At 43.5% G+C, this 23,216-nt stretch overlaps 1 protein-coding gene across 1 annotated transcript; it reads left to right on the top strand.

The window, feature by feature from the left end:
- Window positions 1-831: 831 nt before the first annotated feature.
- LOC146422297 (fibronectin type-III domain-containing protein 3a-like) lies at window positions 832-23,216 on the top strand. The gene is made up of 26 exons (XM_085046649.1): window positions 832-850; window positions 1,661-1,782; window positions 4,069-4,144; window positions 4,999-5,075; window positions 6,489-6,726; window positions 7,234-7,506; window positions 8,384-8,439; window positions 9,538-9,692; window positions 9,951-10,010; window positions 11,111-11,249; window positions 12,069-12,122; window positions 12,796-12,917; window positions 13,002-13,176; window positions 13,545-13,631; window positions 13,939-14,077; window positions 14,550-14,618; window positions 14,918-15,036; window positions 15,132-15,237; window positions 15,781-15,956; window positions 16,476-16,589; window positions 17,137-17,286; window positions 17,627-17,907; window positions 18,380-18,592; window positions 19,146-19,312; window positions 20,005-20,126; window positions 20,701-23,216. Exons 2-26 carry the CDS (start codon window positions 1,687-1,689, stop codon window positions 21,016-21,018), a joined length of 3,582 nt encoding a protein of 1,193 aa, XP_084902775.1. The 5' UTR covers window positions 832-850; window positions 1,661-1,686; the 3' UTR covers window positions 21,019-23,216.

Consider the following 23,216-nt stretch of genomic DNA (forward strand, 5'->3'; position numbering starts at 1 on the left):
TTTTCTTTGAGATTCAGAGATTCAAGAAATTCATATGCAGGTGTAAAATAATGTTCATTTTGCCTGTGTGTAGTGATTTCCTATTTTGGCTCTTAAGGCTTAGATCCAGCCTCAAAAAAAAAAAAAAAAAAGGGAGAGGTGTAGAGGAAGAAACCTTTGCCTGAATTTTACAGTTCCAGGCAAGGATTTTTAAATGGAAATAAAAGTTAAAGTTTGTGTCCTTGGCAGAGGCAGTTCTAAACCTGACAAAAAGATTATTTTACTCAGGAAATAAATACCATGCTGAGGCAGTTCAGTGTATTTATTAAGTGTATTTAGGCCAAACCTAATACAGATTTAATCTTTGAGGTCCTGTCCAGCCCTTGCACCTTGCAGTGATGTTTGGCTTCTTAAAATTGCTGCTGGAGCAGCCTGGAAAACAATTTCCTTGTGAAAGGAGCTGGTTTTGGGAAGGCTTGAGGAGTTTGTTGTGCTGCATTTTGTGGCTGTGTGATTATATCTTATTTTGAGATGCTTTTGCAAAGAAGGAATGGGGGTTTTATCAGTGGATTCCACCAGCTCCTTTGCCTTGTCAACACAGGAATAATCTTTGTAATCTCAGCTTTATTACAGATTTTTCTGTACAAAATCAGTTAAAACCAGAAGAAGTTATATTAATTATATTATATTTCTCCTACTGTTGCTAGTTGGCTGCAAATTCAGCCCCACAGGTACAGAATTAATCAGTTTTCTTCTTTTTTCTTGCCCAAACACTGCCCTTTCCATGCTGCTTGTGGAGAACTGAAGAGGGATTTGACACTTTCAAGCAGCCTGAGTTGGTTCATGCACAGATTTAGGGGAGTGTTTTGTGGTTTGCTTTGTATTTTTAAGGAATTGGATCCTCCTAACCACATTTTGCCTGCTGGTTTATGGGAGGTAATGGGAAAGGAGAAGGAAGTGTCAGCATTTCCTGTATCCTGTTATCTTGTGCTTTTTATGGATGCTGGATTAACTACACACTGAAAATTCCATACCATTTAGAGTTTGTAGCTTGACTTGCTCTAATTACTATAATTAATTTGTATCATGTGTATTTTGACTTGCTCTAATTACAGCTTATTCCCTGGAAGCCCACAGCTCTGCAGCACTTTTCCATACACATTTCTCCATGGTGCTCAGTCAAAGATCTGGGGACAAAGTGGGGTTTTTTTGTTGTCTTTTGTTTTCGCTGCATCAGACGTGTTGAAGAAATTACATGGGTTGGGGGGGTTTTGGTGATCACTATGTGATGTGGCATGTGCATTATTTAGCCTAAAACTTAGGCTCTGGAGGGGAAGCAGTTTGGGAATTTGACGTGCAAATTTAGGAATAAATTGGTGTATAAATGTAAATTTCTCTGCTGTGTGATAGCTGTGCTAAGGTACCAGTTTCAACATGGTAAGCTGAATATTCCTAATAATTAAAGGGGAGAATTCTGGGGGAAGGATATTTATTCCTTACATGAAAGGAGTTAAAAGTGAAAACCAGGATAATATTGGACTGTTTAGATGCACTTGGAATATTCTGAGTCGGCAGGGACCCTCAGGGGGAGTTTGTCAAACAAACAGGGAATGATTTAAGGAAGGGAGGGCTGGATCTGACCTTATCCCTGTGTTTTCTTGGAGCAGGTGGCTGAGGTGAGCAGCTGTCCATGAGTGATCCCAAGAAATGATGGCTGACCAGCCGCCCCCCCTGGAAGCTACACCTCTGCTGAACGAAGTGCCACTTCTACCTCACATGGTCAACGGGGACAGCATCCAGCAGGCAAGTCAGCCCTGAACTGGGAGCACTGGGAACAACTGGGATCCTGGCTCCATGAAGAAAAAAGCAGCTCTGACATGGTTTGCAAAGCTGGGAAAGGATGTGGTTCTGAGTTTTGATGTCAGGAGTTAAACAGAAGTGCAAATGGAGAGAGGAAAAAGATAATTTGGCTCTAATCTGATGGACAGGTGGGAAAGGAGGGTTTTAAAATGGAGCTGCAAACTCCAGAAATCAAAGGAAAAATTAGAGGGTTAATAAAGGTTTTGGAACTCCTGTGAAATTATGAATAAAGATTAGCAAGGGGTTGCAGATGAAGTCTATTACAGGAAAATGAAAGGAAAGACCTTGGCTTCCTGGTTTGGAGTGTCTTCATTAATAATTACAGTGCAGTGCTGAAACCTGAGTGTGTTTTGTTGAAACTTTAGAGCTTTGCTGGACACAACCCCTCAGAAGTCCCTGGTAGGATTAGAAATACAGGTAACAGTGGCAGCAGAACAATTTTGAAGCCCAAGCTGTTCAAGTTGTCAGTAAATGTGAAGTGAATTTGGTGTTTGGCAGTAGAAGCTGAATGCTTTGTACTACAAATACTGGGAGCTCTTCCCATCCTTTGAGGTCTGACAGACCATAAATGCTGAAAGTTTAAATGAGATATCCTATAATTTGTCATTGTTGCAGATAAGGAGATGTCTGTGTTTCAGTTGTAACTTGGAAAAATATGCTTTTTTAGAGAAAAAAACCTTTTCCCTTTCTGCCTCACACTCTGGAGATGGAAGTCCAATGAACGTGTCTGGAAATAAGTAAAGCCTCTGAGACTTTTCTGAAGTTCTGGCTTTAGAAGGTGAAATTTCAGCCCTGCCCAGCTGGGAGGTGACTCAGGTGGTTCAGGTTTCATGAGGAAAAGAGATCAGGTAGATCTAATTGGCTCCTGTCCCCAGAGCTGTGTGTGTGGGACGTGGAGGTGACAGTGAGTGACATTTTTAGAACCTAGAGGAGACTTTGCGATCAGGGGAGATTACAAAAAAAGGAAAATAAAAGAGTTGTGTTGTGGAGATGCATTTGAAGTTTAAATCGAATCTTTTAAATAGAGTCTTGACTTAGGATCTTTATTAATGCAGAGGATTTTTAATTATTTCACTGCCAGTGCTGTGGAGGACAGGGATGGACTAAATCTTAATTATTGCACAGTGTTTTGTTTCCAGAAACCAAACTTGTGTGTTTGGCCAATTCCAGTTAATCCATCAGTTTCGTTTCACTTAAAGCTAAAGCTGGGAGTTTTTCTGGAAGGGTTTCTGGTTCCAAAAAATGTGTGAATAAAGGCTAAAACCAGAGCTGTGGCTTTGGCTGTGCTGGTGCCACCAGTCCAGGAGTGGTGCTCAGGACACCTGCCAGCACTGGCAGCTCCTGGACTCTTGACTTGGCTCAGAGCCACTCCTTAGCAACACTCAAACTTCCTGGAAATTTTCCTTGTTGGAAGGTGGCTGGGACTGCATTTGCTTCATTAATTACAGTGAGTCATTGCTCTGAGACGTTGCCTGTGCATTCCTGGAATTCCAGCCTCCCAACTGCTGCAGCCCTGCCATTGCTGCACTGCCTGGGGATTCTTTCCTGAGCTGATTCTGAGAACTGGAGTTAATTGCAGCCTCTGCCACCCTCAGAGGCTCTCAATCTGTCAAAGGATCTCTTTCCTGCCCCTGAGTTTTGTCCTCAAAAGTTTTGCCTTTTTCCTGAGGTTCAATCCCTGCCTGTGGAATGCTGGATCCCCAGCAAATCTTTTTCCTGTTTTTTGTGCTCTGGCAAATCCCCAGCCCATTACTGTCAGTTTTGCTTAAACAATTAACAGCATTTCTCTCTCTTTACTCCAAGAAATTCATTAGCATTGAAGTCATACATTTACTTATATTCTGAAGTGACAACTCTGCATAAATTTCATTTCAGGAGCTGCAGGGCATAGGGGGTGGGAAAAACTTGGAATGCAGTGTGAATCTCAGGTCATTTATTGCCTCAGTAAAAGCAGAAAAAGCAGCGTGGAACTTGAAATCAAAATTTTATTTCAGGTGTATCAGGTGAAGCATTTCTGCTCGTAACCAGAGGAAAAAAATATAATGATTTTATGTCAAAGTATGAAGAAATACTCTCATTTTACCCCTCAGTGTCTCATCTTCTATTTTTACTCCAATGTTGCGAAAGCTCTGTGTTGTTTGTCTCTGAAGAGATAGGATTTTCTTCCCCAGAGAATTTCTAAAATTTCACACCACCCCCCACCCCTCTTTTGTGTTTTGTTTCCTGCAGGTGATTCTGGTCCAGGTAAACCCAGGTGAAACATTTACAATTACAACTGAAGATGGACACATTCAGTGTATTCAAGGTAAAGGGAAACTGTAGTCCTGAATCCAAATATTTTGGTTCTAAAGTTACTCCCACTGTTTTTTTCTGTGATGTCAGATGTGTTTTCTGCACTGGAATAAATCAGATTTTTCAGTTTGTGTCCAAGCACAAATGAGGCAGCACTGGGAAGCTGCCAGGATTCCCTGCATCCTGCAGGTTTTCATTTCCAAAAGCTGGGTTTGCAGTGAGCCTTGAATAAGTGTCCTCCCAGAATCTTAATACATGATTTATATGGCATTGAATCCACAATAATCTAAACAACTTAATGGGCACTGGGACCTCCCTGTGCTGGAAGGTGGGGGAATTATTGCTCCACTCAGTGCCTGCAAATTCCTTTTTACCTTCTGGGTAAAAGACAGAAAATCCGAGTCAGGGCAGAATATCTCCTGTAAGTCAAGTTGAATTTATCAGTATTTCCATTTTTGGAGTATTTGTCACTGTTTTAAATGATATTGTATAAAATGTGTCCACTCTGCTCTCATCAAGTCCCCTACAGTAATACTTCCCTTGAGCCTAACGTGAAAAATAATATATTCTTATTTAAATTTTTTTTAAAGTTCCCAGATCAGCTTTACTCCATTACCTGCATTTACCTGCATTACAACAGGCTTTTAGCTGTCACAAATTAAGAGCTAAAATTATTTATACTGATTTTTGTGCAATGAAAAAGACACTGTTGGCCAAAGTGTGATGGTTGGAATAAAGCAAATAATCAGAGAATGGGATGCAATTCCTGATATTTCAAGCACCAGGATGAGCTCTCACCTTTGGAAAAAGGTATCTCTAGGTGGGAAAAGTCTTGGTTGTTGAAAAGTGTCCCCTTGTCCTCCCCAGGTCCAGCACATGTCCCTATGATGTCACCAAACGGTTCCATGCCGCCGATTTTTGTGCCTCCAGGTTACGTTTCTCAGGTACATCCGTTTATCCTTCTCTTGTAGTGTGGTTTTTTTGGGGGAATTTTAATAATATTTTTATCATTATTTATTGATGATTTTAGCTGTGAAAAAAGCTATTTTTTCCATTGAACTTATCAGCTATTTCACTTTATTGTGGGCTCTGTCACTTCTGTTACTGAGTGATGTTTGATCTGGTTTCCAGGATTTCTTTAATCCTACTCCCAGCAGTAAAAGATACTTTTAGTAACAAGGACAGCTCTGAATTGACTGACTGAGCTCCATGACCAGGATCCACGTGTTTATTTTTCATCAGTCCTGTTTGCAGGGTGAAGCTGGGTCATGTGAACACTCCCAACTGGCTGCAGGTTTTCTATTTTAATATAAAAGTTTATCTGAGTTTTCAGTGCCCCTTTCTTTACCAGCCCTGATCTCCTGCAAATCCAGCAAAGCAGCACTGCTGGAGCAGAGGGTGTTAGTGATGCAAACACTAATTCCAGTGACGTGCCTGGGAAATGAGCAGAGCTCTGGGCTCTCCCAGCTTTACTTTTGCACTCCCATGGATTTTCCACTCCTGGGTGTTTTTCAGCCACAGCAGGTCAGATCTGCGTGTTGTTACCAGAGATACTCAAAGTTCCCAGATTGATTTGTTTCTAAATTAATGCATTTGAAAGGGAAATAATTAAAACCAAATGTGGAGAGAGGATTCAGGCTGTAGTAATGTTGAAAATCAGGAGTGTTCTGGGTAGGTTTGAAGCTTGTAACTGTGTGTTTTGGGGTTCCCCAGGCAGTTTCTTTTTGCACACAGCTGCCTTTTGGGTTTCTGCTGTCCTTCAGCTCTGCAGACCTTGAGGAAAGATTCCCCCTGCCAATTTCTGATCCCTGTGAAATGGAGCCCTCAGTGCAAACAGTGGGCAAAGCCCTGGCAGTGCTGACCTGCTCAGCCTGAAAACCACATTTATTTGTTCCGTGTTTGCTGTCACCTGAAACCAGCAGGGTTGGGTTGTTTTCCCTTGGTTGTTGTGACAGGGATTGACAAGTTGGAAACCAGCTTTAAATCGCAGCTTGAATTACTTGGACTGTTCTTGTCAGATGAGGTGATAACTTTCTGTTCCCAGTGTTTGGAAGAGCCCAGGGGTAATTCTGCTGGATTCTGCCAAAGTGCAGTGAAAAGATTCAGGAGGGAGCAGGTTGTGGATTCCCATCTGTGGAAGTGTTTCCAGGACAGGCTGGATGGGGCTTGGAGCAGCCTGGTCTAGGAGAGTTTTCCCTGCCCACAGCAGGGCATGGGATGAGATGAAGTTTAAGGTCTTTTCCCACCCAAACCACCATGAGATTCAATGCTTGTTCAGCACTTCAGGGCTTGTTAAATGTACAATATTTTACGGGATTGTCTCTGGACTCACAGTTGCTTTCTCTGCTTCCCGGCAGGTGGTGGAAGAAAATGGAGTTCGGCGAGTGGTGGTGGTGCCCCACTCGGGGGAATTCCATCCTTCCATGCATCCCCCTCCTCCTCCCCCTCCTCCCCACGTGCCCCACTACATGCATCACCCCCACGCCCTGCTCCCACCCCCCCCTCACCCCGTGTTCCCCGCCGTGCCCGGCACAGGAGAGCTCCCACCCCAGTTCATCCACCAGCACCCTCCACCACACGTGTTCCAGGAGCAAGGTGAGCGCCCAGGGAAAGCCCCAAAACCTGGGAATCAGCCAGCAGGGACAGCTGGCACTGCCCCTTCCACACACTGCCACGGGGCTGTGTTATTAACTTAGAACAATCAGTGGATGTTCTAAGTTAAAATCAAAACTCACCACGTGCTTGTATGAAGCTTAAATCCTGGTTGCAAGGAATTGTGCCAAAGCAGCACCTGATAAATGTTGTGTTTTCCATGCATCACTACTTTAAATCCCACACTAGTGGCTTCTGCCTTTCCCTACCCTGCCCTCTGAGTTCAGATGTGGCTGTAGCAGGGAAGAAAGGCAGCTGTAAAGCACGATCTGGAGCAGCTGACAGGAGAAAGGCACAAAAAATTCCCAAACTCCAAAATCCCTGCCCTTCCAGACTGACAGAGCACAGGGAGGTTCCAGGGGCTCTGGTTTTAGTGATTTTTCCAGCTTGTAGTTTCAGATGTCAAATGAATAATACAGAATAATGAAGTAATTTCTCCTTTCTTTGCAGAACCTCGTTCCCATGGAAGGACAAACTTCATCCAGAGGGACGAGAGGAGCCTCAAAATGCAGGAACACCTCAAGAAGAGACTAAAGGACAGACAAGCCAGTGGTCACACCAACAATAAACTGAACAGCCCTCCCTCCTCACCACATAAAGTCCTTAATTCTTCCAATGCCACAATTCCCAATGGGAATGGAAAGGGACAGCAAGGGGCAGTTGGAGCACTAAAGCAGAAGCAGATAGGAAAAACAAAGGGCAGTCCAGAGGCAGAGATGGGAGGTAAGTGGCATGGACAGGGGAAATCTCAATTATTTTCTTATTTTCGATAAGTTCATTGCAAAATAGGTTCTGAAAAAGTTGAATTTATAAATTTCTTTGGCTGTTCGGGATTAGAGAAAGCCTGAAATCTATTATGGTTAGATTTTTTTTTTTTTGTCTCTAGAAATAGTAGGAATACCAACTTCTTTAAATTGGTATTTATCAAATAAGGTCTTCAGGAAGATTTAATTTTAAACCTTTTTACTTCCCTGCCATTTCTGACCCAGGACTGATGAATATTCCCAGTGAGGATGACCTGTGGGTTTTTGGTCTCACTGTTTGTGGTACTTTTTGGTTAACTGGGAGTTATTTAAACCTTCAAGAAATAGGAAGATTTGAGCAGTTGTAAAGGCTGCTGTTTAATTAGTTCTAATTTCAGCTTTTTAATACCTTGTGGCTACTGGAAACCTTGTGCAGTGTCATTGTCTTTGCTTTAGTTTGAGACAGTGTCAGGCTTCTTCCAAACTGGGAGTGTTTTGCCATAGAAATTCCAGGAAAACACATAAAACAGAGATAAGATCTTATTGTCATTTTTTTTAACACCTTTCATTTTCGGAGGAATGTTTTTGTGTTGTCAAAGAAAACCTATTTCTGCTCCATTAGGAAAAGATCCCCTTTGTGCAGGATGTACTAAAAGGGTTTTTGTAACACTGTTAGTTTTGGATAGTTGGTGTTTCTGCCCTTCAAGCAGCCAAAACAAACAGGGGAAATGAACTTCGCACAATAAGAACCATTGTTCAAGTCCTAATGAGGCCAACTCCATCTCGTGGTGGCCTTTTGGTAACAGCCTGGGCTGCTCTCAGGCTTTGGGATAATCTGGTTTGTGTTTAAATTGCAGAATCTGACACAGAATCCAAGAAATGTGATATTCACTTGAGCATTGGCAAGCCAGTCGTAAGTATTATCCTTAAAATCCCATTATTTTCTGGGCCTATACTTCCTATAAAATAACTTGTGGTTTATGAGTCCCTGGTTTTTATTTTTTTTGTTCTTTATGGTCTATTTTTTAATAGAGGAAATAAATACAGTTTAGTTGTCAGAATTTATAGCTGGGAAAGGGCAGCCATGCTGGAAATTCACTGTTTCTCAGTTTGCCAGTCTGTAATCCCAGAATGTTCCACTGTTGTAGTTTTCCAGGGTATGTGAGGGCTTTACCTTGCAAACCATGGGCTTGCTAAACTATTGGAAGTTTGTCCACTCTTGGAACCATCCTTTGCTCAGCAGAGAGGATTTAGGAATATTGAAGATAAGATTTACACAAATAGATCCTCCTTTATGTTATATTCAGAAACTGGAGGAAATATTTGAGTATTTCTAGACTTATTTAGGAAGGTGGAGTCTGCTGAGATTAATTGAAATGTCTCTTTTTGATTTTGAGCATGTTTAATGAGCTCTTCTCTGCATTATCCACACAGCAAACAGGGGTTGTGTTCCTTTGCACCAGCATTTGAGGGGTTTTTTGATCCTTCAGTACTTTTTCCTTGCTGCTTCTGACATCTGTACTTAAAGCTACCACAGGGCTGTGTTGCCTTGGTCAGAGAGAATTTGGAGTGTGGGAATTAAGCAGCAAAAAAAAAAAAATCAGACAAGAAATTCTGAGTCTTAAAATCAGAGGCTGTTGCTGTCCTTTGGATCAGTGGTTGAGTGTTGTGAGGGAGCTGTCAGAAAATGAGATCAGAAAATCCTGATCTGGGGTCAGTGCCCAAGACTCCCCATCTGAACATTTGCTCCAAGTGACTGATGGAAACGTTGATAGAGGAATTTTCTCTTCCTGCCCCAGTGTGGTGTTGGTTTGGTGTTGGAAGGGAAAGCCTTTAGAAATGAAAAGAGGAAATCATTGCAATCCCAAGAATGCCTCTATATTCCCACTCCAAAGGTAAAGAATTCCTCCAGTGAGGAGCTTCCTAGGCCAATTAGCGACGCCATGTTATTGACTAATTAACCTTTTCTTGCAGAAAGCAAACTTACTTGCATTATTTATGCTTTTAATAGGTTTCTGATATACAAGCAAGATCAGCCGTTCTGTCCTGGAATCTCCCAGTTAGTTCACAGAATGGAGAGAGCCATAGTCATAGTCCAGCAGCATTTACATTTGAAGTAGCAATATCCAACAGTGGTAAAAATGGAAAATTTAAATCTGTCTATGTGTAAGTTTAGTTTCTTCCTTTAAGCACAATGTTTAAACCATTAACCAATCAGCAATCTCTCTATCAGGAGCTGTTTGTTGACTTGCAGACCTTCCTACTTCACATGAAATAAATTTTAAGTAATGTCACTAAAGAGTTACGTGGACAGTGGGAAACTTAAATATGCACTACGTGGTTTTGCTTTTCAATGAGCTTTGAGCCCTGAGGTTTAGGGAAGAGCTGTAACTCTGCTTTCTGTTTGTTTTTGCCTTTTCACAGTGGGGAAGAATTATCAATTACACTTCCTGATCTCAGACCAGCCACTGATTATCATGCCAGGTATGCTGCTGGGAAGGAAATAAAGCTTTGGTGGATGTGGGAATTACAGGATTGTTGTGGCTTCATGGAAAAGGTGTGATACAAACAGTTAAGGAATACTCTGAAAAAACACCATGCTGTGGACACTGGTTTTGCTATCTGAATTCCCATTTCTCTTTTAATTTCATTAAAACACCACCTCATTTTCTTCCCTACCACCTTCTCTCTCTCCTCATGTTTCTCAATTACAAACTTTAAATTATTCCCTGTTGGTCTTGTTTTAGAGCAGCACTCTGTAGATTGTTGTAGGCTGAAGTCAGTGGCAAATGAAATAATTTAGCCTTAAAATTGGATCTGAAAGGCTGACTTGTCAGCTTGATTTGCAGAGTTTCTTGTCTGACCTGCAGCAGTGCCAGCAGGGGAGTGGGAACAGGCTGGAATGGGAAGTGGGATGAGATGTTCAGGAGTGAATAAATCCTGACTGGAGGTGTTGGGCTGACCAGGGAGGGAGCAGCTGGTTCAACACACCTGGGGAACACTGGGGAGGGTCAGACTCAGTGCTGGGGCACAGGAGCAGATGAGATTACAGGTTTCCTGGACCTGGATCCTGGAAATTTCCTGCTCTGAAGCTGTGGAAGAGCTGTGGGTGTGGGAAATGCTGGGCACAGCTCCACCTGCACAGTGTGTGTGGTTTCCACAGAAAGGGGCAAGACTGTTGTAGACATTAAACAATTACTCTGAAAAATGTGATTTTATGACTTAGCCATACTCTTGCACAAGTGTTGGCTGTACTTGAATTTGAAGGTGTTTTTAGCAAAAGGCTCCTTTCCAGCCAGGTATCCTGTTACCATCTGGGGACACCTGCCATAGTTTTCATTCTGTATCCCCCATGTATTTCAGCACTAAAATATCTCCACTGGGACAGAGAGTAATTGCAGAGCAAATGAAGGATGAGAAATGGGGGAAGTTGGGGTCAGCAGTGAACCTGTGTGACCCCAGCACTGTTCTGAGTGCACACCCTGCAGCCACTGCTTGGGATTCAATTCCTGAAGCTGCCAGCTCTTCCCTTAAATTTCCAGGTGCCAATGCAACAGCCACCTCATTAATTACCCTTTGTTTAGAGTTTCAGCAACCAGCAGCTCCATCAAAGAAACCATTTCAGAACTGGTGAGCTTCACTACAGAGAGCTGTGAGCCAGACTGTCCAGCTGCCCCAAAATTAATTAACAGAACCAAAAACAGCCTGAGCTTGCAGTGGAAGGTAAGAACCAAACCTGGGGCTAAGTGAAGGTGAGCAGAGCACTCTGCTGGATTCCTGTGCAGTATATTTGAATTAGCTTTGTCAGTAATTTAATGTGTACTGGAGGTGTTGCCTTTTAAGTTGCTGAGTGAAGATTGATAATTAAATTATTATTTCCTTTCTCTTTCTTTCAATGTTTGCTGAGTTTTTTGCCTGAAGCTTTATTGTGACAGAGTTGGTAGCAGGGCTCTTCTGAGCTGGCAGAGAGGAAAAAATGGAGCATTTATATCTTTGCTTCAGGTCCTGGATGATAAACAGATATGACTTTATGTTCTTCTAGTTAATTCTGACCTGTTCAAACTAAATTTCTTTGAATGGCTTTGTGGATTTTCATTTTTAATCTGACTTTTGAATATAACAGTATCTGTGAGGACTTGTAGGTAGCTGTGTTTCTTGGTTTTTCATGTTTTTCTTATGATTATGCTGAAAAATGGTTCCAGCTAAATGACTTTAGTGAAATTATTTGTAGAATTTGTGCTTAGAAAATGAAGACGTTCCAAATTTATGTGTCAAGTATTGCTTGTGTGAACCCTTAGATTGCTCAGATGGGGGGTGAGCACATAGTGCAAGGCATGAGGAAAATAATATCATTTGCTTTTTTATAAAATAAAACTAGTCATAAATTCATATTCTAAACAGTCAGAACTAAAAGTATCACAGCAGCCCAGAGCCTTGTTTTAAAAGGCAGTTGGAGTTTACAATATTCAATGTGTAAAAATATTTATAAAAGTACAACCACTTGATTTTAACTCTTTTTTTTCATTGTTTTTTTATTTTCAGTCCTCAAATGACAATGGTTCCAAAATAACGAATTTTCTTTTAGAATGGGATGAGGTAAGACCTTTTCTAGTACAAAAAAAAAAAATCATAATGACATCTGTAGAGCAATTATACTTAAAAATACTCTTTGCTTAGGTACAGCAGCTATTTTGAGTGCAACTGTCCTGACAATTTTAAAGGGACAAATGATCAGTGTGAGGGGACAGTGTAAAACTGCCTCATTTGTCACCCAGAGCATCATTAATTCCTGTGTTCTCTTCAAATGGATGAGCATTTGGCATCTTTGGGAAGTGTCACAAATCTCCCTCAGCTCTTGAGCATTTGCTGAGATGTATTGCAAAGGGATAAATGTGTTTTCTTCCAAAATGTGTTTTGTTTTGTTTTCAGCTGCGGTGGTTTATCACCATTTTATCAAATCTACAGTACCAAAAGTAATCAGCTATCTCAGTCCAAATATGGTTTATTTCCCAGACTGCTGAGGGTGACCATCAGCAGACTCAGGATGGCTGTGATACATTAGATTTGGCATTCTTGAGGCTCAGGAATGTATTTTTAAATTACTGTTAAATGAATGAAATGACATTTCTCATGGTAGGTGTCCCTGCCCATGGAGCGAGATGAGCTTTAAGATCTCTCCCAACCCAAACCAGTCTGGGATTGAGGAAGATGTGAAGAGGGTGGCCTTGCCAGGGGTCAGGGAATGACTCTGGATGTCCCTTTTTTCCAGGGGAAGAATGGCCCCTTCAAGGAGTGTTACTACGGCCACCTGAAGCAGTACAAGCTCACCAGGCTCACTCCCTCCACGAGATACTCCCTGAGACTGGCTGCTAAAAACGACATTGGAATGAGGTAACCCAGAGGGGATAACAAATGCTGGCTTTCCCCCTGGTTTCCATCAGCTGCTGCTCACCCTTGTTCCACATCTCCCCCCAGTGGGTTCAGTGAGACGGTGACATTCAGCACAGCCGGGGTGGTGCCACCAGCCCCTGCACCACCGGTGCTGCTGGAAGTGGGAGTGACCTGGATGGCCCTGGGATGGAGCCCTCCTGCAGGAGTGGCCTCGGATGACTCCCTAACCTACAGCCTGGACATGGAGGAGGAAGGTTCTGTAAGTGCTGGGCTTTGGGTGGAAACGTCCTTCGTAGTGCTGAAATAAAAATGAACTTTGTTTTGCCTTCAAATAAATGGTTGGAAAGTATTGCATGGAGTTTGTGACAGAGGGATAAAGCATTGCATGGAATTCATGCAGCAGAGATCAAATATTGCATGGAATTTATGATGAGAGATCAAGTATTGCATGCAATTCATGACACGAAGTATTGCATGGAATTCGTGGCAGAGATAAAATATTACATAAAGTTCATAACACAGAGGTGAAGTTCAAGTGAAAAAAATAATGGGGTTGACCTGCTCTAGGTTTTGTTTTACCTTAAAAAATGAGTGACTGTGTTTATCCTTATTTTCCCTTCTTCCCAGGGCTATGGATTCCAGCCCCAGTACAATGGAGATGAGCTCTCATGCACTTTAAGAAACCTGAGGAGGAGCACATCCTATAAGTTCAGGGTTTGTACCATAGTTTTCCCGTGCTTTGGCATTTTCCTACAGCTCAGACATTTTGTGTGGAGACAGCAGGAATTGACCTGCTGTCCCACCAATTACCTGTTGTTAGAGCAGGTTTTGGTGAAGTAATAATACAAATCAGATTTTTTGCACTGGCTAATTTTGGTTTAAATGGTTATCTTTATTTTTGTTGGTTTTTTAATAGAAGATTTTTTTTAATCATCAGCATATTTGTCCTCATATATTCTCAACATATATTATTGTTCATAAGTAAACCATTTATTCTCTATTCTGTTCACTTCTCCAACAGCTCTTTGCCTACAACAGTGAAGGAAAAAGCAGCCCCAGTGAGGTGGTGGAGCACAGCACCAAACCTGACAGACCTGGAGCCCCCAGCAAACCTGTTGTAAAGGGCAAGATCCATCCCCACAGTGTGAGAGTTACATGGGGTAGGTGCCTTGGGGTGTTCCAGTGCTGCTGGGCTGGGGACAGCCTTTCTCAGATTAAATGAAAGGAAACTCCAGCTAATTATTAATCTACAGATACTGTTATTGTAGGAGAAATACTCAACATTACCCAGAAATGGTTTACTTTGGGGCTGTAGTACCAAAATGGCATTCATACATTTTAGGGAAACAGTAACTGCCATCCTAATACAACTATTGGTTTACTGTGATGCTTAAATAATTCTCATGTTCACTCCCTGAAATTGGGCGTGTTTTCCCAGTTACACTTCCTGACATAATCGTGATAACTAATAGGAGAAAAATGGCTCTGAAAAATAAACTGTGAAAAATTACGTACACTGGTTTCTGTTGGCTGGTTGGCTTTTCTATTTGAATTAATATGAATATGTTCTCTGGAACTAAGAAATGGCTTGGTATTAAATCTCCTGTAATTTAGGATGTTGATTTCTTTCAGAACCCCCCAAAGATAATGGAGGATCAGACATTTCTAAATACTTTTTGGAAATCTCCGAGGCATCAGTTGGTAAGGAATCACCTTTGGGTACTAATGCAGTCCTGAGTCTCCATCCCTGGAGGTATTTAATTCACATTTAGATGTGGGACATGGTTTAGGCTTTGATTTTGGAGATCTTTTCCAACCTAAATGATCCTTTACTCCAGCAGTCCCTTGTGATTTCCCACACAATTGTTGTACATGTTCTCTTCATAATTAATCATTTCAAATTGACTCTGCGGCTTGGCTGCCTTAATAACTATGTGTGAGAATTTCCAGGTGGGTTTCTAGAAAAGTTTTGAAGTGTAAAGTGCTTTTCCTTCCCTCAGGAGGGAGGTGGGAGCCCCTTTACAGTGGAGCCCAGAGGGAACACATCTGTGACCACCTCAAGCCTGGCACCTCCTACAGACTGCGAGTGTCCTGTGCCAGTAAAGGTGGGGAGAGCCAGGTGAGCAACAGGAGAGGAAAGGTGCTTCTGGAAACCAGTTCTGGTCACGTTGTAGCAAAATGCTTTATTTTTGTGCTCTGCCTTTCTCCTGCCAGGCTTCTGATGTCATGACTGTCACGACGGCGGCTGTTCCTCCTGGGCCATGTCATGCCCCAGCCCTGGTGGGCAAAGCCAAGCCCAAGGAAATCACTTTGCAGTGGGGTAAGCACCAGAGGTTGAGCAAAACACTGCTCTGATTTCAGTCATCTAAATCAAAAATCTTCAGGGGGGAAAAAAAGTAAAAATGAAAATATAGAGATGCTGTCCATGGCCTTAGTTGGTTTTTTTGGGTTTGGGGTGGGGGTTTTTTAGGTTGTTTTGTGGGGCTTTTTTAAGATGACCAGAGCCTCTCTCCACCTCTGATACAGTGAGACTTAAGCAGACATAAATATATTCCAATGAGAAAGCTTCCTGACTGATACCTAGCAATTTAAAATCACCTCTTTTCTTCTGACTGTTATCACAGCAAAGGAGAGAAGCAAAAATTATTGAAGATGAAGAAAAATTACTTTCTTTTGTGAAGAAAACCAGGGAAAATAAATGGAAAAAAAAAAACTGATGAAAACCATGTTAAACTAACTAGCAGTGTCTAGGGGGGAAAAGCAAGCTTCATGAAGTGTTTCTACTCAAATACATTACAAGAGCGTGTTACTGACTTATGGAATTCAGAAACTAATAGGAAAATCCAATCTCTTTGTTTCCCAGGCCCCCCAGCTGTGGATGGAGGCTCTGAGATCACAGAGTATCTCCTGGAGATGGCCAGCTCGGAGCAGGACGAGCGCAGAGTGCTTTACCAGGGCCCAGCAACTGAGTTTGGAGTGACCAACCTGCTCCCAGGGAGAACCTACTGCTTCTGGCTCCGGGCAGGGAATAAAGTCGGGGTAACCACTGCACTCACCTCATCTCACTGCTTTTACACAAGGGACAGGAGTGATGGTGCTGTTGGAGGAGGCTGAGGGTGCTTTGTAGCCTCTGTTGGGTGAACCCCTCGATGTTTGTGCCTTTGGAAATGGTGGATGTTGTCCTGAGCTCAGGCTCTGCAGATGGTGGGGTGGGAACAGCACTGTGTGCAGAGAGGTGTGTGCTAATCATGGCAGGCTGGGAGAAGGGAGGGATAAACGTTGGTTGCGTAAAAGTCTTTGTGAGACAGTCCCCAGCTGCTTCGGGAAGGCAGATCCTGGCTGGGGGTGGGAGGAGTTACACAACCCTGGCAGTGGGAGGATCTCACATATCCTGTGGGAACGGGGCCAGCTTCAAGTACCTGCAAGGAATCTGAAACTGAGCCCTGAGCTCTGCTGTTTATTTCCCTGTCAAGTTAAAAATAGTTTGTTTGTTTCACTTGCACATGAGTTTTTCCCCTGGTGCTGTTGCTCTGTTCATGCAGTTGTGTTTTCCTGCAGTTTGGCCCCCACTCTGAGAAGGCAGAGCTTTCCACTGCTCCAGGACCCCCTGAGCAGTGCTGCAAACCCCTGATAACCTGCAAAAGTGCAACTTGTGCTGTGGTTTCGTGGGAGGTAGGTGTTGATGGCTTCCAGTACCACCCAAATTAGTGTTTGGCTTTTAGAATTCTAGTGACACATTTAAGGTACACAGAAATGAGAGAAATATGTGTAGAGGTGGAATATTTTAAGTCCATGTCTTTATAGATATCTACTTCGGGTTTGTAAACTTTGTGAGTTATTAACTGTAGTCTTAAATGGAAAATTGGGTGACATTTAATCCTCCTCATGGTGTGGTAGTGTATAGTGAATTAATTCTTCTAAGTGGCAAGAGACTGTAAGTCAGTCAAAATTCTAGTGTGAACTGTGGTGATGTTATAGCCACGTGTCACCTTTTAACTTTAAATCCCTTGGAACAGACCTCAGCTTTCAACCCCAGTGCTTCCAAATTAAATTAAAACCCCAGTGCTTCCAGTTAAAATGTTGGATTTGATGATCTTGGAGGTCTTTTCCAACCTTTTCTGTGATTCTCACCCGGTGTCTCAGTGTAACAGAGCTCCCCCTGGGTGCCATTTGTGTGTAAGGGCAAGAGCTGAGCAGAATTTCTCCCTCCACCCCACAGAGCCCAGCGTGCAACGGAGCAGAAATCACGGAGTACAGGCTGGACTGGGGCCAGGTGGAGGGATCCATGCACATCATCTACACTGGCCCCTGCCAGAGCTATGAGGTCAAGGGGCTCACACCTGCAACCACCTATTACTGCAGAGTACAGGTAGGAAAAGCCTTGTGGTGCCACTGGGCACTTGCAGTTTGGGGAGAAACTCCAGCTAGAGAGGAATAAAGTCATGTGCTGTCACCTGCTCTTGCAGTAGAGAAGGTAACTGGGAAAAACACTTCCCCTTCTTCCCCCAGCCCCTCCTAATTCCCTGTATCTGGAAGAGTTTAGATCCAAAGTGCTGTGAAATACCAGATGCCTTGCCTTGCTTGCCTTTTATTCAGGGCATTTTCCATTCTCTTCCATGCTGGTTTTAAGAACACACGGAAGGCTGTGAGAGATGTGATTCCCTGAGTGGAAAACAGGGATTTGGTAACTCCCCTGTGGTGTCTTTCAGGCTGTGAACGTGGCTGGGGTGGGGCTGTTTGGGGACACGGGCGTGGTGACCACGCCCCCTTCGGTGCCCGCAGCCGTGGCCGTGCTCCACTTACTTGAAGAGGATCAGATGGAAATTTCCCCTCCTTTCTCCACGTGCCTTGCAATCCAGTGGGAAGAGCCCTGCTGCCACGGGGCAGAGATCACAGGGTACAACATCGAGTATGGGGAAAAGCAGCTGGTCACTGTGGGGAGAAACACAACCCATGTCCTTGAGAATCTGCTGCCTGACACTCTGTACAGGTAAGAATTATTCTGAAACCACATTTGTAGGATTTAAAAATCCTTTGAGGTTGTGCTTTAGATTTTTAGAGCAATCTTTCATTCGGCTTACAGACTGCGTCATTCACCCTATAATAAAATTTAAAAAAACCCTCCTAAAATTGTCATATCCAGACTCAAACCATGACATTTACAGGAGTGAGATCGTGGGTGGTGTTAAGGTCCCCATTCTGTCTCAAAGCCAAGACTTTTAAGGTTTCTGGGTTTAGAATTTTTTGTTGGGATGCGGAGGTGTGTGGCCAAAAAAGGATGGGTGGACCGGTAAGAGCAGAGCAGGTGTTCCTGTGACCTCAGTCTTGGTTAGAGCTGAGTTCACATTTAATTTCTAACTGCATCTTAATATTTTTACTGTTTGGAATTATATTCTGTACACGTTTGAACTCTTGCTTCGTTACCCAGCACTTTTCCTGACCATGGTCTCTCCCATTCCCAGGATCAGGATACAGGCCATCAACAGCTTTGGAGTCGGTCCTTTCAGTCATTCCATGAAAGCCAAAACCAAACCACTACCTCCTGACCCTCCCCACCTGGAATGTGTGGTCTTCAGCTACCAGAGCCTTAAACTGAAATGGGGAGAAGGGCCCAGCAGAGCTCTGATTCCCAACCCTACACAGTTCAACCTGCAGATGGAGGACAGGTTTGGCAGGTGAGACCAGCAGACCATTAAGGATCTTGTGTTTTTCCCACTTCATGTCAAGCTTTTAAGGTATTTTATGTCATTCTCCTTTCTGTTTGCACCACTGAGTCATTTGGGCATGCCAAAGTTTGCCCCTTAGTTTGCAGTTTTACATCCCATCTTTCAACCAGAAATGCTATCAATACCTTGCACTTCTGGTGCTTGTAAACAGTAAGTACTATTTACTATTCAAATAATAAATACCATCATCTTTTGTTTGCAGGGTTATTTTTGGGACATTCTAAAATAAAGTCAAGTCTGCATATAAGAAACAGGGGGTGACCAGCTGTTCTTTAACTGGAAATTTCAGTTTATTCTGGATATTCAAGGGCTGTTCTCTTGATTCAGACCTGGAGTTGGGCCTTACAGCCTCTGTGGGATGCCCGGCAGGGCAGGGGAGAAGCCTGGGACAGCAGGAATGCAGCATCACTTCTTTGTCCTTAAGTCAAATCCTAGTGTTTCAGGTCTGATACTGCCCTACCCATTGGTGATTGCTGGGTGACTGTGTGTTCTGTGTCCCCAGGTTTGTGACAGTCTACAATGGTCCCTGTCACACCTACAAGGTGCAGAGGCTCAGCGAATCCACGACGTACCATTTCCGCATCCAGGCGTACAACGACGCAGGTGAAGGAGCCTTCTCCGAGGTCTGTGCTTTCACCACCACCAAGTCTCCACCTGCACCTCTCAAAGGTGAGCTGGCACTGCCCTGGGACTGCTGCAAGCCACTGATGGGTAGGATTGAATCCTCCAACCTGACCCTCAGACAGTCTTTGCAGGACAGAGACAAACTCGCTCTGAGGGGCTTTGGGTGTGAAAAGGGCTCTTCTGGTGCTACCACATCCTGCACTGCAGGTCTTGCACCCCTGAACTGAGCATTCCTACCTTTTCTCAGCTGGAAAGGCATTTTGCAGGGTTATCCATTGAAGTTAAAACTACAAGTGTGTAGGCAAATGAGGGCACAGTTAATTCCTCTGATCTTCACTTAACATGGGCATTAAAGGTTGTCATTAAAGTCATTGTGAAGGGCAGAGTGCTGAGTGCCTGCAGGAAAATTAATTGACTGAACCATGGTTAGAACATAATTCCAGCTGTGCACATGGACAGAAGTGCTGGTTTCTGTAGTGATGTGAATGTGCTGCTCCTCTCTACAAACATCAGACACCAGGGGGTTATCCTGGCAGCTCAAAAAGACCAGCAAGTGCAACCTACACATAACACAGTGATCATTTTTTTAAGCTCATGTCATCAAATAGAAGAAAAGGAAAGAAACAAATTTTAATTGCTTAGTTACTGGAATGAGTTGCCTCTAAGCAGGACAGTTGTACATTTGTAGAGACCATTGGTCTTTTTCTGAAACACCAACAAATCACTTTATTTTCCAGCACCCAAAGCAACTCAGCTGGAAGAAAACACTTTTGAAATCACATGGGAGCCTCTACAGCCGATGAAAGGAGATTCCATTGTTTACATCCTTCAGCTTGCTGCTGGCAGAGAGTTTGATCAGGTAACTTTTATGTAGTATCAGGAATGTGAGGGGTTTTTACTCGGAAAAATTCTTACAAAAAAAATATGTGGGTATTTCTTGTGAAAAGTGTACCTGCCCATGGTGAAATGAGATGGACTTCGAGGTCCCTTCAACTCAAACTATGTGTGATTCCATGGTTTAAAGGTTGAAATTCTGTTTGGTGATGTGACAGGGATGAGCACTGGTTTGTCCTGTTCTCCCAACAGTTCTTTGGCTTCTGATTCTTAAATCTGCTGGTGTGTGGTACCTCTGCCTCTGTTAATCAGACAGTCCACACTGGTGGAGTAGTTTTAAGGAAGAAAATGCAGGATGGTTTTATTTTTCTCCTTTCTGAGCCTCACAGCCCAAGTGAGGTGTCAGCATGGGGCACAGCCAGAAACTAAAATGAATCGTGAATTGTGGAGAAAGTTAAGCTGCGATTTGATGAAGTTGGGTAGAGGAGGGCGACTCCAGGCTGTGCCAGCACTGCACACACCCCTGGGGCAGCCCAGGCAGTAGCAGGTGCTGCAGCTGAGGTGCTCCAGACTGCAGTGTTCCTGTCTCCTCCCTCCAGGTGTACAAGGGCTCGGAGCCATGGTTCCGGCTGCCGGCCGCGCAGACGAACTGTGAGTACCGCGCGCGCGTCTGCGCCGGCCGCCAGTGCCACGACCTGCCGGGCTGCCCGGAGCTCTACGGCCCCTACAGCCCCAGCACGGTGTTCTGCTGCCAGCGCCGGGAGCCAAGCCCCGCCGGAGCCCAGCCCAGCGCCGAGCTGGTGCAGAGCGGCAAGCGGCTGCACGAGGAGCGCGTCATCGCCATCGCCCTGCTCTGCGGCTTCGCCGTGGTCGCCATCCTCTTCGCCGTGGTCATCCAGTACTTCGTCATCAAGTAGGGCAGAGCTGGCCCTGCTCAGCTGCCTGTACAGAGCTCTCTGGGGTATTTATGGGTAGTTGGAATGAAATCCTAGCTGGGAACCCCTCGCTCCGTGCGTTCCCGCTCCTGCTGCTGGCTGCCGGCGAGGCTGGCCCGGCAGATCCTTTCCAAATGCTGGACACAGATTTCCTGTAGAAAGGGTGATCCTGGGGCCTCTGCAATCAGGGTGAGCTGTTAGAGAACAGCAATCAGCTGCCTTACGGTGCACACTGGGGGAGATGTGCACACTCCTCCTCTCTCCCCACCCCAGCCAGTTGGAGAGGGAAGGCATTGCTAGAACAGTCCTTTCCCAGCCCCACCAGAGCAGCGGGAGGCGATGGCTGTTCCATCAGGTTTCGCTGTAGTTTGATATCCATGAAATCCAGCAGCACAAGTGCTTGAGCTTAGAGCAGAACTGCAGAGCCTGCTAGAGCATACCACATTTACTAGACTGTAGAAGGAAAGCAGAATATTGACTTAGTGATATTACTACTTTACAGTTATTTTAATACTTGGGATTCAGTAATAATCATTTCAAGTGTTGGAGTAGAGGGTGCCAGGGGTTTTTAGGGTTTTAATCCAAACCAATGCCAGCAGGACGTGGCGCTCGGCCGGGATGCCCAGGAAAGGCTCTGCCCGGAATGTTCCTGCTGTCCTGAGCAGCTTTGGCCCAATCCACATTTCACTCTCAGTGCCTGAGAGAAAAGTAATTCCCTGTGCAGCGTGCTCAGAACAGCACAGGAGTTGTCTTTAAGGAGAAAGAGTGCATTTATGATAAATGTTACACTATTTGGCTCAAACTGAGCAAATGTTTTTTTACTATTATTAACCTAAAAAATAAAAAGTTCAGCCTGCTTTGGGTGCCCTTCTAACTTAATCCCAACAAGCAAATTGTAAGTGAGAGAACTCTTTTTAGATAACGTTTATACAATGTTTTAAACTTGCTATCCCAGTGGTAGCAGCTTCACATTCCATGGTTTTCCTGTTGGGAATGTTCAGCCTGCTATGAACTTGTCTGAAACTCGTCCTGGTTGGCTGGGGGATATTTATGTGGACACTGTGCACTACATTTGACTGTTGTCAAATCTGCTTGTGAATCCCTGAGGAGGAGCCTGGCAGCTCCTGGCTCCGTTAGATCAAAGATTTTGAAAGCTGGAACTCACAAATTTCCAATGTTTCAGGATGGGTCTTGCCAACAGTGTTTGGAACATGCCACAGAACAGTAGATCTAGGGTATTTTGCAAAGTCTGTGGCTCCACTTTGGCCGTCAGAGCGATGCACTTGTAGGTGGGAGGGTGGATGTGACAGAGCTACAGGCGATGTGTTTCCAGTAATTAATTAATCACTTTAAGGGTCTTTCTCCTACAGCAGTTGAGGAATAACGTTGTGTTAGAGTTTGAGGCATTGTGTTGTATTTCAGATGTGGAAAACCTAAATTATGACCTAGTATCATTTAATCCTCTTCACAGTAGATTGATGGTGCAATCTGAAATTAATCTTTTCGAAACGTACTCTTCATTTTTGTACTCTATTTATTCTGATTAAAAGTCCTGGAAAGAAAAAAATGTATGTTTGAATGTATTGTTCTACTTGTAGCAGAACTTTAAGTTAATCATTTATTATATCATAGAAATCTCTCCCTCCAGTGTCAGAAAGAGTTTTATACAGATGTTAGTCTTTAGTTTGCAGAAGAGTTTACAATCTGTCTTTATTTTCCTCATAGTCTCCCTTTAGCAGATAAACTGCCTGCAGCAAATCTCCATTGCCAAAGGGTTCTTTCTTAACTCCTTAGAACCACCTTGTAGAATTTTATTTGGCAATAATAGTCCTGATCGTTTAAAAGAGAAATTAGGATCGCAGAGTAAATACTAACAAGTCACGACTGCTAAAAACTGAAATCAAATCCTTTTGTAATTGCCACAAAATGCTCATATTTCCAGAAAATATATGGCATTTATACTGCAATATGGATTTTCCATCAGCTGTTGTCCATTCCAGAAGGATCTACCCTCGTGGCATTAATATATTTTAGGTATCTTCAGTTTTCTTGTATTGTCATTTTTGAGGTATCTCAAATGTATGTTAAAGCTGCCATGCATTGTATTACTAAATTGTAACTATCAAATAGATAATATATTTAATACAGCCAATAAATAATACAAATGTATTCAAATTTGA

Source organism: Lichenostomus cassidix, unplaced genomic scaffold (genome assembly GCF_008360975.1).
Source record: "Lichenostomus cassidix isolate B80296 unplaced genomic scaffold, HeHo_3.0 HiC_scaffold_767, whole genome shotgun sequence".
Lineage (NCBI taxonomy): Eukaryota > Metazoa > Chordata > Aves > Passeriformes > Meliphagidae > Lichenostomus > Lichenostomus cassidix.